The following is a 17,980-nucleotide window of genomic DNA, read 5'->3' on the forward strand; positions in this document are numbered from 1 at the left end:
CAGTGCTGAGTATTGGTATGGTGCAAGTCAGGTGTCCAGGGTCTCACTGGGTGATCAGGGTGAGAGATTCAAGCTTAGGGCATGCTATGGTCAATCCTTCCGTCAGGTCCCTTGGGGGGCAGCCTTTACAAACCCGCCTAAAGGAATTTCCTGGATATAGCTGGCAGTGTGAAGGCAGTGTTGGAAGCAGTTTTGCAAAAAAAAGCTCAAGAACTTTGCCCAAAAGAAGCTCAACCAATTGGGACTAAGGGACCAATTAAGGTTTGGAGAGAAAAATATTTTCCAGCTCTGACTACAAATAGCCCAGTGAGGCTCTAACACTGAGGGGGAATGGTTGGGATGCCACATGGATGAGGCATTTTAGAGGCCTCACGCCTCCCTCCTCTCACAAGATCTTGCAGAAAATGCCACCCCACAAGAGAAGCCAACAGAGGAGGTACAACTGAGCCTCCTCACAACTCTCTGGGCCCCACTCTGCCAGACCAAGTCACCCCACACCTAAGTAGCGCCCAGAGCGAGGCTAATCACATTCACCTTGGATGTGCTGAAAGAATGAAAAACATCCATCTTTTGCCACTCATTTTGCCAGTACAGTGGTACCTTGGGTTACATACGCTTCAGGTTACACACACTACAGGTTACAGACTCCGCTAACCCAAAAATAGTGCTTCAGGTTAAGAACTTTGCTTCAGGATGAGAACAGAAATCGTGCTCTGGCAGCGCAGTGGCAGCAGTGGGAGGCCCCATTAGCTAAAGTGGTGCTTCAGGTTAAGAACAGTTTCAGGTTAAGAACGGACCTCCGGAACGAATAAAGTACTTAACCCGAGGTACCACTGTACATTTATTCCTTTGTTTGTAGAGTTCTTTCTGTTTCTATGTACTCCAAGTAGGATTAGCATTGGATACAGCCCAATATTTTAAAGGGGGTGGTGTTCTTATCTTCTCTCATACGTATATTTTTATACTAGAATGAAAAACGGAACAGTAATAAGTCATGTCCTTAAGTGCCCCTTAGAATATCTCCCTACAGCCACATTCCACTGCTTGTCCCTATCTAGTTAAACATCCCCTTTAGTTCTGCTCTTCAGCCATGGGTGGTGTTGCTTACGTAGGCAAAATTGCACAACCCCACACAAAGGAGGCTTCTGAAGATTTAGGAGAATGCCAAGCATCTTGTATATATTTACAAAGTTTTTTTTAAGGAAAAGAAAACTGGTGGGGAAAACTTCAAAATAGCCCACTGCAGACTGAGCATGCTTACTGAATACAGTGGTACCTCGGGTTACAGGCCCTTCAGGTTACAGACTCCGCTAACCCAGAAATAGTACCTCGGGTTAAGAACTTTGCTACAGGATGAGAACAGAAATCGCACAGCAGCAGCGGGAGGCCCCATTAGCTAAAATGGTGCTTCGGGTTAAGAACAGTTTCAGGCTAAGAACGGACCTCCGGAACGAATTAAGTACTTAATCTGAGGTACCACTGTAGAACAGTCATAAGGAATAAGGGAATATCATGAAGGACGCCTCGGCACAGCAGCGTTTTGTTGCAGGCCGCAGTTGCAGCCAGATCATATGCATTAATGCTTCTTGCTTTCTCTGCACATAGAAAGCAAGCATGTTAAAGCAGGGCTGGCCCAGGACATTTTGACACCTGAGGCTACCCACAAAATGGTGTGGGCTCCCCAGGAAAGATCCACATCAGGAACAAGGGGTGGAATCAAATCAACTTTACCAGATGCAGTGGCGGAGCATCATGCTTCGGCACCAGGGGGCGGAGAGCAGGCGGGGGTGGGGCTGGTGCGCATCCCAGGGTGGGGCGTGCCGCCTGCAGGGGCGTGTCATGCATCCCGTGGGCGTGTCATGCTGCGATGGCACCCCACTGGGATTGCGCTGCCGGGGTTGGTGTGCTCCCCCCACACTCCTCTTCCTCCGCCAGTGACCAGGTGGTTGCAGTGGGAATCAAAGGCTGCTGTGGAGGGGAAAGAGCCCCACTCTGGATCATAATGTGTGGATACAGACCCCACGAGACTCCAGAGGTCAGTCCCCCACCCCACTTCCTCCCTTGGGATGGGATTAGACCAGCAGCATCTCCCATTCACCACGAGGCCTCTGTAGACATGGCATTGGTGGGACTGCTGAGCAGGCAGCATATCCAACCTCCAAGGGGTAGAATCATAGAATCATAGAATCATAGAATCATAGAGTTGGAAGAGACCACAAGGGCCATCGAGTCCAACCCCCTGCCAAGCAGGAAACACCATCAGAGCACTCCTGACATATGGTTGTCAAACCTCTGCTTAAAGACCTCCAAAGAAGGAGACTCCACCACACTCCTTGGCAGCAAATTCCACTGTCGAACAGCTCTTACTGTCAGGAAGTTCTTCCTAATGTTTAGGTGGAATCTTCTTTCTTGTAGTTTGGATCCATTGCTCCGTGTCCGCTTCTCTGGAGCAGCAGAAAACAACATTTCTCCCTCCTCTATGTGACATCCTTTTATATATTTGAACATGGCTATGGGTGCACCAAAGCCATTGCTGCTACCACAGCGGCAGCAGGAGCAGGAGCTCCAAAGCATTCCTTGGAGGCTGGATTGGCTGCCGCTGTGGAGCCTGCCGCCTGAGGCTGCTGCTTCACCTTGCCTCACGGATGTGCCGGCCCTGTGTCAAAGATGAGAGATGAGGCATGCCCATTCCTGTCATTAAACTTTCCTATGGGGGATGGGGAATTTAACCCGGATTTATCTAATTCATGCCTCCTGAAACTGAAATGCAACTGGGTTTTTTCAAATCTGCACTCGTCCGAATTCTTCAATGCAGTTTCTCCAACAATGAAAACCTACACAAAAATGCATTGTCAAAGTGTGATATGCACCAGCAATGAACATAATGGGCAAACGTGCATTATGTTAGGAACCATATTAGGAAAAATGTTGGTTAAAATGCAGTCAAATATCTGTGGTGACCTCTTTTTTTTTTAATGCAAACTGATGCAGAAAGAGACGAAATGACCTTGGCCGGAAAAATGAGGAGTAAAATGCAACAGAAATATCTGATCATCACAGCATGTTCTGACACTGAGCAAAACATCTTCCCTTTTCTTTTTAAATTTTTTTTTAAATTACCCAGTCTAAGGCATTGTGAAAAAAGCCATGATGGTACCATTGCTCAATGATGAGCCCTTCTCCGGTTGCTAATCAGAGGATGTTGTAGCAGACGATGAGTCAGAGCAGAGGGAAGTTGTGAACTGCTATATAAATCGGGGAGATCCCGCTAATAATACAAACAAACAAAGGGAAACAATTTTCTCTATAGGCAGACACCACCACGGCTGTAAGGATGAAGAATCTACTTGTTCTTCCATTCCTGCTGCTCATCATTATATCTTCCACTTTTGCTGCTTTACTGGATCAAGGCAACGAGGATGAGAACACCAGGCTTGTTAAGGTAAATATTCACTTTGAAAGTTTCATTGAGCAAAAACACTTTTCTGTGCTATTGCTTCTTGTTGTCGTGCCAGGACTAATTAAAAAAGGAGGGCTCTTTGGCGCTCCTATTTTATTGAGGGCCAGTGTGGTATAGTGGTTAAGAGCGATAGACTCGTAATCTGGTGAACCGGGTTCGCTTCTCCGCTCCTCCACATGCAGCTGCTGGGTGACCTTGGGCTGGTCACACTTCTCTGAAGTCTCTCAGCCCCACTCACCTCACAGAGTGTTTGTTGTGGGGAAGAAGGGAAAGGAGAATGTTAGCCGCTTTGAGACTCCTTCGGGTAGTGATAAAGCAGGATATCAAATCCAAACTCTTCTTATGTTCGAATCTAGCCCTTCTTCTAAGGCTTTCAGGACAATATGCACATGGTTTCCTCTCTGTGCATGGAATCATAGAGCTGGAAGGGGGTCTTGACAGTCATCTAGACCACCCGCTGCTCAATCTGGAGTGCCAGATGCAACAACAGCATCCCTGACAGATTGCCAACTCACATTCCTCCAGTGATGGGGGCATTTTACCCTTACATCCAACCCTCCCCTAATGCTTATGATAGACATCAGGGATTTGGGGGCCTTGTCATTGGTTGCACCAGCAGAAGGACCACTGGCAGTGATTTGTCACCTATTTGGGTGGGTTTGCAGCACCCACAATAGTAGAGTGCACACACACACACACACACACACACACACACACACACACACACTACACAGCATCTGACACTCCCATCATCAACATACTACTTGGAAAAGTCAGGTATTGGTTGATTCTAAGAGTCATACCTATTTAGCTGGCTTGGATTTTCACTGTGCATTTAAAAACTAAATCTCTGAGCTTAAAAGGTAGGACAATGTGCCAGTGATATCAGGAAATATTCTGTTGTCTGCATAAAAGGCCAAGATTGTGTGTCACTCCCATTCCACATCTACAACCTGACTGAATTGGCTGCTGAATATTAATTACTTCCACTCTGTTTATCTCACATTTTTATCTCACATTGGAAACACAAAGGGTCTAAAAGCATCTCTCTCCATCCACCCATCCCTCCTTCCCTCCTTCCCTCCTTCCCTCCCTCCTTTTCTCTGTTTCCCCCCGGCAGTCCTATTTAAGTAAATTCTACAGCCCTGAAGGTGAGGCCGTGGCCACAATCAATATGGATGATGATGTCGCTGTAACAGAAAAGCTCAAGAAAATGCAAAAATTTCATGGGCTACGAGTGACCGGGAAGATTGATGCCGAAACAATAGCAATGATGAAAAGGGACAGGTGTGGCGTCCCTGATGTGGAGCAATTCACCCTCAACCCAGGGGAGCCCAAATGGGACAGGAAGAACATCACATACAGGTAAAGGTTTGTGAGTTTCCCTTAGGAGTGGGCAGCTTCAATAAGGAAATGCTCCAGTCCTCAATGTACTTGCTCAGGAGTAAACTTAGGACTTCCTGCCTACTGTTCTATGCAGAGCTCAGCATGCCTAAGGTTATAGATTTCACTGGGCTCAGCAAGACCTGATTTTTCATAGAACCATTGCAGCACATGTATTAGGATGATAGCCCATGGCCATGGTTGTGAGAGCTGTGCAACGAGGCTTACATACACACCCACACCCACACACACCCCCGCAAAAACAGTGTGAATACATGAAAGTACACACTCACTCACACTACCACTGCAATTGAGAGCGGGGTGTGTGTGTTAGGGATGTGCATGTACCCTCCCTCACACAGCAAATCAGGGAGATTTGGACTCTGCTGCCTGCAGATTTCATCCACTTGTGTGAAAAGCGAGGGAAGGTTACAGCCATTCTTAGATGCATCACTGCAGTCAGTGGGGACAAAACTCCTTCAGATTAACAGATCGAGTTGGGTTCCAAATAATGAGTCAAATCTAAATGACACAGAGTGGATTTGAAAAAAGATTGGGATGCTTCCAAAGGCTACAGGTATAGATACAAGGTGGCTCTTGTTTTCATTGCATGTCCCTAGTATATGCAATTAGCAGACTCAGGTGATAAATCTTTTCTTTTTTCTTTAAAGTGTGCACATTAGGTGCAAAGACACGCCTGTCTTAGGGCCAAAGTAGACAGGCATGTCTTTGCACTTAATGTGTGTGTGTGTGTGTGTGTGTGTGTGTGTGTGTGTGTGTATAACCAGACTCCACTTGCTTGACTCATCCACTGGGCTGCTATTTGTATTTGCTTTGCTTTCTTTTGATGTACAAGTCAAATGGAAAGACATATTCAAATGTGTCTCTACACCAGCCTTCCCCAATCTGATGCCCTCCAGATGTGGCTGGACTCCAATTCCCATCAGTACCAGACAGCATGATCAGGGGTGATGGGAGTTGTAATCCGAAACCACTGGATGGCACCTGGTTGGGGAAAGCCTCCACCGCTGGGGATTGTGGTCTGTCTGTCCCACATACTGTTTCATTCTATGTTCTGGTTGCCTAAGCAGTGCTTCCCAAACTTGGGTCTCCAGCTGTTTTTGGACTACAACTCCCATCATCCCTAGCTAGCAGCTGGAGACCCACATTTGGGAAACACTGGCCTAAAGGAATGACCTTGGGCCTTTTTTTGTTTGTTTGTTTTGAAAGGATTGTAAGCTATACTCCAGATATGCACGAATTCTATGTGGAGAAGGCAATCGAGGCAGCATTTAAAGTTTGGAGCAAGGCAGCACCCTTGGAATTCAAAAGAGTCACGGATAAAGTGGCAGATATAGAGCTCTCTTTTCAACGTGGAGGTAACCCTACAGTGCAAGAACAAAGTCACCATATGTCCAATTTTAATAATGATGATGATGATGATGATGATGATGTATTGTTTTATATTCAGACCACTATGATAATTCTCCTTTCGATGGGCCTGGTGGGACACTGGCACATGCATTTCAGCCAGGGAGCAACATTGGAGGAGATGTCCATTTTGATGAGGATGAAACCTGGACCGCAGGGGGCCCACAAGGTACCATTTTACAACACTTCCTTTCTCAGCACTGAACTGTATAAAAAGACAACGCAGCGCATAGGTGACGCAAGGATATAAGCAGCTGGTTTATGCTAGGTCCCCGAAGGCAGGCAAAGGTGATTGGCAGAACAGATTATATCCTTCCAGAGCACAGTGTGTCCTCATTCTGAACTCTTCACTACATAAAGCATTTCTATGAATGAGAGTGTGACCATTGAGGAGATTCAGGGAGGCTCTAGACCAGCCCTTTCCCTCCTGTGCAGCTTATCTATCCGCAGCAGTGAGAGCCCCATTGAAAGCAATGCAAAAGGGACTTAGCCACACTAATTCACATCCCAATAGGACTTAAGGCTAAATTACACACAATGTTAAATGCATTCGTGAATGTAACGTGTGCAGGACTTGGCTTTCTCTTCTGCCTAAAAACCCCAGGAGGATATCAGGATTAGCGCTAGGACATGCTGGAAATTAAAGTTTCCCACTTGCCCCATCCCACCCCCGGCATTCTGATGAATATTTCCTCCCTGTTAACTGCCCTACAATTGAATTTTCCTTTGGACCAAACACAATATTTTTGATTTGATTTATTAAATGCATCTACCGCCCTTCCTCCGAAGATCATAGGGCAGTTTGCAGCAGGAGATTCCCTCTTCTGCCAAATAGCAGGGGGGTGGGGGTGATTTTCATCAGGACTGTGGAGCAGGGAAAGGGTCAAAAAGCATCTCTATGCGTCGTGGTCCCAATCCTGAGCAGTGCCCCCCTCACGGGGGAAGCCAGACATGTTAAATGTAGCTTGGCCTTCCTTCCTTCCTTCCTTCCTTCCTTCCTTCCTTCCTTCCTTCCTTCCTTCCTTCCTTCCTTCCCTTCCTTCCTTCCTTCCTTCCTTCCTTCCTTCCTTCCTTCCTTCCTTCCTTTATTTTTCTCCAAGGAGCTCAAGGTGCTTTACGTGAATCTCCCCCTCCTCATTTACTGGTAATGCCCAAAGTGACCCTGGGTTGGGGTGAGAGGCAGTGACTGGCCCAAGCACTCCAACTCCCATCAGCCTATCAGTGAGCTTCCTGGCCAAGCTGGCATTTGAACCCTGGTCTCCCAGGTCCTGGTCCGACACCAGCCCAGAAGTTTCCCAACCTTGGGTCTCCAGCTGTTTTGGACTACAACTCCCATCATCTCTAGCTAGCAGGACCAGGGATCAGAGATGATGGGAATTGTAGTCTGGAAATAGTCCGTATAGTAAAAGCCATGGTTTTCCCAGTAGTGATGTATGGAAGTGAGAGCTGGACCATAAAGAAGGTTGATCGCCGAAGAATTGATGCTTTTGAATTATGGTGCTGGAGGAGACTCTTGAGAGTCCCATGGACTGCAAGAAGATCAAACCTCTCCATTCTGAAGGAAATCAGCCCTGAGCGCTCACTGGAAGGACAGATCGTGAAGCTGAGGCTCCAATACTTTGGCCACCTCATGAGAAGAGAAGACTCCCTGGAAAAGACCCTGATGTTGGGAAAGATGGAGGGCACAAGGAGAAGGGGACGACAGAGAATGAGATGGTTGGATGGTGTTCTTGAAGCTACCAGCATGAGTTTGATCAAACTGCGGGAGGCAATGGAGGACAGAAGTGCCTGGCGTGCTCTGGTCCATGGGGTCACGAAGAGTCGGACACGACTAAACAACAGTCTGGAAAAAGCTGGAGACCCCAGGGTTGGGAAGCACTGCTCTAGCCACTAGACCACAGTGGCTGGGTCACATTCTGCAACCCTGATATGCAGAGCCTATGCTCATCCTCTGAGCAGCAGCCCCTAGTGAAAGCATGCCTGGAGTCTATATTCTGACCCTTTTTCTCCCAGTTTCCCCCCTAATGGAACCATGACCTCCTTTTCAGGCCACAACTTGTTCATCGTCGCTGCCCATGAGATCGGACATGCTCTGGGTCTGTCTCACTCCACCGACCAGGGGGCACTGATGTACCCCTCCTACACATACTCGGACCCCCGCACATTTCAGCTCAACCAGGACGATATTGATGGCATCCAAAGCCTCTATGGTAAGGCTAAGAGAAATCACCATAAAGTTGAAACGTGTGTGTTCTTAAACAAAGGAATTGGTTTTGCCTGCCCATACCTTAAGATGGGAGTGGGGAACATTTGCCACTCCAAGGACGACATTTCCTTCTTGGCAAGCTTTGAGGGGGGGGCAGCATGGCCCGGGTGGCCAGAGGTGAAAGAATGTAAATTTTCACTTGGCGAAGTAGAATTGGTCCTCTCTATCTTCTCATCTTGGCAAGCATGAGTCCCTGTTGCTCAAGGAGGATGTGACGCAATCTCAGAGGAGGTTCTGGTCTAGGGAGAGAGGAGGTGGCTTGGAAGGGGTGTAGCTTGTGGGGGGGGGAGTCCCAAGAGTGGGCTGGAAGGCTGTGTTTGGCCTTCAGGACTGAGGTTCCCCATCCCTGTCTGCCAGTCTTCTGGAGAGGCACTGCTGCTCTCCTTTGTGAAAGTGTGACATAATTCTCTCTGCAAAAGAGGGAAGAATAATAGAATCATAAAATTGTAGAGTTGGAAGAAGAAGAAGAAGAAGAGTTTGGATTTGATATCCTGCTTTATCACTACCCTAAGGAGTCTCAAAGCAGCTAACATTCTCCTTTCCCTTCCTCCCCCACAACAAACACTCTGTGAGGTGAGTGGGGCTGAGAGACTTCAAAGAAGTGTGACTAGCCCAAGGTCACCCAGCAGTTGCATGTGGAGGAGCGGGGAAGCGAACCCGGTTCACCAGATTACGAGTCTTCCGCTCTTAACCACGACACCACACTGGAAGGGACCCAAGGGCCATCTAATCCAACCCTTCGCAATGCAGGAATCTCAGGGAAAGCATCCATGACAGGTGGCCATCCATCTGTCTGGATGTTGTGCTTCTACAAAGGAGAAGGCCTTTTCCACTTTTTTTTGGGAATGACTTCTGGCATGGGGGCACATTTGCTGCCAACACCTCAAGTTTCTCAGTGCTGCATGAAGATTTTTGTAGGCACATAGGCTTTTGAGTTTTGGAATTGTGCTCTGTTTTTTTAAATAGTTTTTTTGTGAGGGGTTAAAAAAAACACCTTGAATTTTGCCATTTTGGGGGGTCAGTGATGGTTTAAAATTGGATCTATATGTTGCATGAGTTTATTTCATTCACCCTTCCGTAGATCGCCCCTGGGATGTTTTGATGAAGGGTGGTTGAACCTATTTTAAATAAATAAATAAATAAAGCTGATGGGTGGACCACAACCTACTGGAATATGGATGCACCTTTCAAGGGAAATGGAATGCAATTCAGAGATGTTTTGCCATAGGTCCTCTTCATTTCAATAGGGTTTGCATAGATTGGGCCCACATCTGAATTATACCTTGTTGCATCAAAATGAGACTCACTTTGCCCCCCCCCCAAAAAAATTACTTACATTGTAGCAAAAGGCTTTTTTTTTTAGTTTATTTTTTTTTCCAAATATTTTTTATTAAAGGTTTTTCCTTATAATCTCCAGACATTCAATCTGCACATCACATAGTTCACTTATTGGACCTCCCACAATTCCCCTAGTAATCTTCCGTGATTATTTCTCTACCTACGCATTTCTTAATTATTATATCACCTTTAAATGAATTTGCTATCTACATTTTCTTTCTTGCAATATTTCTGATTTGTTTCACAAAGCTTCTTTAAAACACACTAGCGTTGTATGATCCTCACATAGAGTTTCCAAATACTCCCTAAATTTTCCCCAGTCCTCCAAAAACTTATGGTCTTTTTGATATCTGATCTTTCCCGTTAATTTGTCCAGTTCCGCATAATCCGTTAACTTTGCTCTCCATTCCTCCAAAGTTGGTGTCTCTTCTTGTTTCCATCTTTGAGCCAGCAGAGTTCTCGCTGCCGTTATTGCATATTGGAAAAGTTTTTTGTCCCTCTTATTTATTGCATTTCTAGTTATTCCCAGCAAAAAAGACTCTGGTCTCTTTACAAAGTTATACTTCAATATTTTCTTTAACTCACTATATATTATTTCCCAAAACCCCTTTACCTTTTTGCATTCCCACCACATGTGCATAAATGTGCCCTCCTTCTCTTTGCACTTCCAACATTTATTACAAGTTTTGTACATTTTTGCAAGCCTCACCGGTGTCATATACCATCTGTATACCATCTTCATAGTGTTTTCTTTCAACGTGATACATGCCGTGAAGTTCAAGTTTTCAACCCATATTTTTTGCCATTCCTCTAACTCTATACTATACCCCAGATCCCTTGCCCAGTGAATCATCATCTCTTTCACCTCTTCATCCATCGTTTGCCATTCCAGTAAAATTTTGTACATTTTAGATATTATCTTGTAATCATTATTAATAATTTCTATTTGAAATTTTGAGTCTTTTTCATTATATCTTCGATCTTTTATCTCCTTTTTAAACATATCACTTATCTGAAGATGTTGCCACCAAACATTAACGTGTTCTTTTACTTGCTCATATGGTTTTATTCTCCATTTATCGCCTTCTTTCATGACCAAATCCCCATACGTTGCCCAATTACTCTCCATATTGATTTTCTTAATTGCCATGGCCTCTACTGGAGAGAGCCAATGTGGGACCCCCCTTTCTAATATATTTTTATATCTATCCCATACTTCAATTAGCGATTTCCGGAAAATATGATTTCCAAATGATTTGTGGCCCTTTTTTTTCTCTTCCCATAAATACACGTGCCACCCGAATCTATTATCAAATCCTTCTAAGTCCAATAGTTTTGTGTCTTTCAGTTTTATCCATTCTTTCACCCAGCAAAGACATGATGCCTCGTAATACAACCTCAAGTCTGGCAGGGCAAATCCTCCTCTTTCCTTTACATCCGTCAACAATTTATATTTAATTCTTGGTTTTTTGCCCTGCCAGATGTATCTTGATATCAATCTTTGCCATTCCTTAAAGATCTTCACTCCTCTTAATACTGGGATCATCTGAAATAAGAATATCATTTTTGGCAACACGTTCATTTTGATCATTGCTATTCTGCCCCAGAAGGATAGTTTTAACCTTCCCCAACTCTCCAAGTCTTTCTTGATTCCATGCCATACCGGTACATAATTGTTTTGAAATAGGTCGATATTTTTGGTTGTTATCCAAATACCCAAGTATTTAACCTTTTTAACAATTTCGATACCTGTTTGTTGTTGTAACCTCTCCCGCATTGTTGGATCCATATTTTTTGTTAAGATCTTTGTCTTTCCCCTATTTAACATAAACCCAGCCACCTCACCAAATTTTTCAATTTCCTCTATCACCTCAGTTGCATTATCTATCGGGTCCTCCACCATTATAACCAAATCGTCCGCAAAGGCTCTGACTTTGTATTCATTACGGCCTAACCTCACCCCCCTTATCTTTTTATTTTCTCTAATTGAATTCAGGAGAATCTCCAGAACCATGATGAACAGCAATGGCGAGAGTGGGCATCCCTGTCTAGTGCCTTTTGATATTTTAATTTCTTCTGTTATCACATTGTTTACTAACAGTTTTGCCCTTTGTTCCGTATATATTGCCCTTATTCCATTAAAGAACTCGTTCCCCATCTCCATGTATTCCATATTTTTTAACATAAAGTCCCATGATATATTGTCGAACGCCTTTTCGGCATCAACAAACATTAGCATTGCTCTTCTCTCATTACTAGCTGTCAGGTACTCCAAGATATTTATTATATTTCTCACATTATCTCTCATCTGTCTTCGTGGGAGAAAACCTGTTTGATCTTCATGAATAATTCCTTGCAAAACCTTTTTCAGTCTCTTTGCTATTATTCCTGAAAAAATTTTATAATCGGTATTTAGCAAAGAAATTGGTCTATAATTCTTTACTTGTGTTAAATCCACACCTTCTTTTGGAATGAAAGTTATATACGCTTCCTTCCAAGTCTCTGGGATCTCCCTCTCCTTTAAAATATTATTCATTGTTTCTTTCAACGGTGTTATCAAAGTTAATTTCAATTCTTTGTAGTACCTTGCTGTAAAGCCGTCCGGTCCTGGGGCCTTCCCATTTTTCAGCTCTGATATAACCACCTTAATTTCCTCTTCATCTATCGGGGCGTTCAGCCTATCTCTTGTTTCTATTGGAATCTTTTGCACCTTTTTCTCTTTTAGATATCTCTCTATTTTCCTAATATTATTCTTTTCTTTCTTCCTATACAATTGACTGTAAAAGTCCAAAAATCCTTTCCTAATACCTTTAGGGCTAGTTATCTCCTCATCCTTCACTCTAATTTTATTTATTATCCTTTGTTCTTTCCTTTTCTTAGTCTGCCAAGCCAACCATTTTCCTGATTTATTTGCAAATTCAAAATCCTTTTGTCTTAATCTTTTAATGTTCCATTCCACCTCCTTGTTTATTATCATAGCAAACTGAGTTTGCAAGGCCTTGATACTTTGTCTAACTTTCATATTGTTCGGATTTTCAATTAATTTTTGCTCATATTCCATAATTTGTTTTAAGATTTCTTTCTTTCCTTTCTCTCTATTCTTCCTTTTAATTGAATTTTGTTGTATATAAAGTCCACGCATCACTGCCTTGCTTGCATCCCAAACTATGCTCATTTTTGTACCTTTGTTACAGTTATCCATAAAGTATTCCTTCATTTTCTTCTGTGCCTGTTGTACAAATTTATGATCATCAAAAAGGCTATCATTCATCCTCCATCTAAACGTTCTTTCTTCGAAGCCTTTAATCTCCAGTTTAATCGGGCTATGGTCTGAAATTACTCTTGGTTCTATTTCTACCTGGAGGATTCTTAAGGTTAGCTCGTTCGAAATCCAAATTTGATCAATTCTCGACATAGATTGGTTTGGTTCTGAATGATATGTAAATTGTTTCTCCTGTGGGTGTCTTAATCTCCATATATCTATCAAATTACAGTTTTGGATCATTTCGAAAAATGATTTAGGTAATTTACCTTCTTTTGATCCACTCTCCCTCAGTCTATCCATTTCAATTGAGACCACCCCATTCATGTCTCCCATTATAATTATTTTTTGATCCACATATTCCATCAATTTTTCCTCCAGGTTCTTAAAAAAGTCAGCTTTATTCCCGTTAGGTGCATAGATTCCAACAATTATTATTTTTTCACCTTGCCAATTAATTTGAACAGCAATAATTCTTCCTTCTTCGTCCTTAAAGATTTGGTGGGCTTCTATTTTGTTTTTTATATATAGGATTACTCCTCTTTTCTTTCCTTTGTCTGAAGATATGAATTCGTTTCCAAGTCTTCTATTTATTAAAACTCTCCTATGTCTTTTTGCCACGTGTGTTTCTTGTAGGCATATAATATCTAAATTTTTTTTCCTTAGGAATTGTTCCACCTTATTCCTTTTTTTTATCATTCAGCCCATTTATATTCCAATTCCATAATTTTAATGCCATATTGCTCTTTTTTATATATATATATTTCTAGGAGTATCTTTTTCTTTGGTTAATTTTCTTTTAATTCTTCCTCTTCTTCCTCTCCTCCCTCCCCCTCCTCCTCTTCCCCCTCCTCCTCTAGTCCTCCCCCCACCTTCCTCCTCTCCTCCATATCTTTCAGTCCTTTTACCTCCACCCCTCCCACTGCCCCCCTGACCTCTTCCTCCTCTTCCGTTAACAACTCTTTATACTTCCTTTGAAATTTACCTATTTCTTCTGGGCTAGTTAATCTATGTCTCTTATTTTTATAAGTAAATGAAATTCCTTCCGGGAACTCCCATTTGAATTCTATATTGTTTTTTTTAAAGATTTGTGCCAGTGGCTTATAGGGGTCTCTCCGTTTCAACAGTCTAATTGGTATATCTTTAAAGATAACTATGTAGCTACCATCAATACATAATCTTTTCTCTCTATTTTTTTGAAGCACCACGCTCCTTATATCTCTATCTTTGAAAGCTATAAGACAATCCCCTGGAAATTTCCTTGCCTTCGTCGTCTTCACTTTTAATCTAAAGGCATTCTGTATTGTACTCGCCATCTCCTCTACCTGAAACTCCAACCATTGTGCTAGTTCTATTATCAGTTTTTGCCTGATATTCTCACCTTGATGCTCTGGTACCCCCCTGAATCTTAAATTAACTTCCCGCTGTCGAAGTTCATTCATGGAGATCGCATCCCACATTTCCTCTTGTGTTTTGTTAGTTTCTAGAAGTCCTGCTCTAATTTTATCATCCTCACGCTTTAACTCCTTCATTTCCAATTTTGTCCTTTTCATTCCTTCTTCTAACACTTGAGTTCTTTTGGATACCTCTTTAATTTGTCCTTTCAGTTCACTAACGGTTTCATCTATTTTCTTATCCATTTTTCCAATCTTAGCATCTACCTGTTCAATTTTTGTTTCCAGATTTTTTTCACTTTGTCTAATCTCTGCGAACATCTTTAGTATTTCAGCTCTAAAATCTGTTTCTTGCTTGGACCCCTTCCTTTCCACTGGTGTCCCCCCGTTCCCGCCTTTCTTTGGTACATGAGACATTTTGTACAAATATATCTTGTTACGCCAACAACCTATTCCGATGTTTAAAATTAACCTTCCCCAGTCGAGGCGCAGCAATCAATTTTACAATTTTACAATGTTTTTCAAAACTTAAAGCAATATCTGGCAGTAACAAGCCTATCAGTACCTTCCAATTCCTTAAAGATATACTAATAAGTTTATAGTAGCATGTGTTGAGTAGTCTTAGATAGAATTAAATAAGGATTTGGTATTCTCCTTTTCTCCTCTTGTTATCACCAATTAGTCTACTTCACCAAATATAATAATCCACCAATCCAAACGAGGGACCTAGGGAGGTCAAGGGAGAGAAAAAAAAGAAAAGAAAAAAGAAAAGAAAAAGGAAAATATATATATATAATTTATAGTCCTTCCAGAGACTTCATTATTTTAGCTCTAATAAGCAAGCGGCTCGGTTCTTCCTGCCCCCAAATGGGCTATTCCTTATGAAATTATCTATTCCATTAATTATTTTGAGTCCACTTCTTAATCTTCTTGCCCTCAATTGGGCTAAATCCCAAAAATTCCCAGCTGCCAAAAAAACAAAACAAAAAGAAGAGAGGAGAAGACGTCTATTATAATTTCTCACCCATCCACCAGGGGTCTAACAGCCAGTTAATGGAGGAGCGGCAAAAAGAAAGGAAACAGCAAAGGAACAGCTTCTCTTTTATTTTCTCCACAATTCCTTTTTTTAGTTTTTTAGTTTTATCCCCAACAGACAATGGCTTTTATAAAGTTATTAAACTTGACTGAAGTTCTCAAGGGTGGAGATTCAAACTTAACAAAGAAGATATCCCCTTTCTCCTTTCGCTGGTAATTCGTAGAACTTATAATGGAGACCAAACTCACGAAATGGAGACCAAACTTTCACGAAATGGAGACCTCTGTTGTGCAAAACTTCCCAAATAAGATTCAGTTCCAGCTCCTTTCCCCGTCCCCAGGAGGGCTGAGAAGTAGCCAAAAGTAACAAAATATTGCCTCTTTGCTCTCCCTCTAAATTCCTTTTTCTATTGGTTACTTAGTATCACTCCGTGCAAAGAAAGAAAGTTAGAAGGGAGAGAAGAACTTTGTCCGCTAGCGTCACTCACATTTCTCTCCGCTTTGTCTATTCCTTGCGTTCGTAATGATTCTAGGTAAGAGTTGTGCTCATTTCGGCTTCCTTATTTACCCAGCCTTTCCTTTGATAGTATCCAAGTTCTTTCTTTCCTTTCAGGCTCGGGTTTCTTCTTTTTGAGAATTCAAGCACTTCTCCTACAGGCACGGGGCTTCGCCTTACCCGGAGACAGCCATGGTTTCCCTCCGCCCGCTTCTCCCCCCGCCGTACTCTTCGCTCCGCAAACGGAGTTACCTGACGGCCAGGAGGTCCGCGTTGTGGCTCTGCGGGAACCTGTGTGTCTGGACACCCTCCAGACACTTTTCAGGGGACCACGGCGCCCTGTGGAACCCCTATTTTCTCCGGGAAGCTCAGGATCCTCCGCAAGGAAGAAATCCCCGCCTGAGCTGGAGACGCGCTGAACCGGAAGTTTTTTTTTTAGTTTAACCTTCACTGAATGCTGCTGCTCTGAACATCACGTTGTTTGCTTGTTTGCTTAATAACTTAACTACTTACTTACTGTATTTCCATATGTTTAAGATTGCTTAAATTATCCACTTGACATGAGGCTTCCTTTATTTTTCTTTTCATTTAGGAAAACCCGATATCCCAGTAAAAGGACCCAAAACACCAGAAGCTTGTGCCCCCAGCACCACTTTTGATGCTGTCACCACCTTACGTGGAGAAATGTTGTTCTTTAAGGGCAGGTAAGTTGCTTTCTTAAAAACACCAATTTGAACAAAATTTCCATCTCCAAACAGGACTTGCATCTCTAATGCCTTGCTCCAGCACCCCACCTGTACCAAAGCATGCGCTCAGACTCTTGGCCCTGCATTTTGAGGCGATGTAACAACAAAATGAGCCATAAGAAGCCATAAACAAATGACAATAAAAACAGCAACACTACATACCTATCGGTTCAATTGTATGTGTCATGATGGATCAATTCAGTGTTATGTGACTCTCTCTTACACAGACAGACAGACAGACAGACAACAGATCACTCTATGGTGGCTTCACCCCACAACTCACAAAATCCGGCTAATAATCTGGATTTATTCCGCCATTTTGTCACAAAAACAGAATCATAGAATTATGCAATCATAAAATGCAGAGAAAAGCATCAGACCAAAGTCAGAGCCCTGGACCATGTAGTTCAGTATTGTCCACATTAACTAGCTCTCTGGGGTTTGAGACTGGAGTCTTTCTCTCTGGAGATGCCACTTACATGTTTCCATCGACGTTTTCAAATTAGGTATTTCTGGCGCAAACACTTCCAGTCAGGTGTTCAGCTCGAATTCATCGGTACTTTCTGGCCGGATCTGCCATCTGGAATACAAGCCGCCTATGAAAATTTTGAAACTGATAACTTCATTGTGTTTAAAGGTGAGTGGTGAACTTCGATTTCCTTGCAAAATTGCTGCAGAATAAGTACTGAAATGCATTTGGTCAGTGTTCCTCAGCCAGCATGGCCTCTTCAGGGTGCTATGTGAAAGCCTAGGGTATGTAGGCAGTATTTATTTAATCGGCTGCCTTATCCTACGTACTGTCTACTTACCATGAAGTAAGTTCTGTTGGGTTCTGTGGAACTGAACCCCAAGTAATATTGCAGCCTGACCAAGTGAAATTTGCTCATATAATTTGGCCTTCATGTTCTAAGTTCTACCACGTTGCTGTCCTTCAGACTTAGCCAAGGCTTAGCAAAGGCTTCACACACTCTCAGCGACATCGCAGAATGGAAGCTAGGAAGGCCATAGTTTTTGTAATACTAGCTTCTTCCATCTATCAAAGCTAGCATTCCCAAAAACCTTTTCGAACAGTACAATACTTTTGGGGGGGTGAACCATTGCACATTCCAGTCAGGAATGCCCTCTCCAAGCCCAGCGTAAGGCAGGGGGTTGGAATGTCTTGTTGTTAG

The 17,980-nt window shown here is 43.0% G+C and overlaps 1 protein-coding gene across 1 annotated transcript in view; it reads left to right on the forward strand.

Annotated features, from left to right (window-relative positions):
* LOC308588550 (uncharacterized protein) overlaps positions 1 to 17,980 on the forward strand; it is a 49,349-nt gene that overhangs the window by 26,918 nt on the left and 4,451 nt on the right. Inside the window, exons 11-18 of the mRNA XM_081196959.1 lie at positions 1,606 to 1,670; positions 3,311 to 3,442; positions 4,581 to 4,825; positions 6,074 to 6,222; positions 6,315 to 6,443; positions 8,323 to 8,484; positions 16,658 to 16,769; positions 17,318 to 17,448. Of these exons, the coding sequence (XP_081053085.1) occupies positions 1,606 to 1,670; positions 3,311 to 3,442; positions 4,581 to 4,825; positions 6,074 to 6,222; positions 6,315 to 6,443; positions 8,323 to 8,484; positions 16,658 to 16,769; positions 17,318 to 17,448 (1,125 nt within the window). The remainder of the gene's footprint in view (positions 1 to 1,605; positions 1,671 to 3,310; positions 3,443 to 4,580; positions 4,826 to 6,073; positions 6,223 to 6,314; positions 6,444 to 8,322; positions 8,485 to 16,657; positions 16,770 to 17,317; positions 17,449 to 17,980) is intronic.

The sequence above is a fragment of the Podarcis bocagei genome (genome assembly GCF_964188305.1).
Source record: "Podarcis bocagei genome assembly, chromosome: 6".
NCBI classification, from domain to species: Eukaryota; Metazoa; Chordata; class Lepidosauria; order Squamata; family Lacertidae; genus Podarcis; species Podarcis bocagei.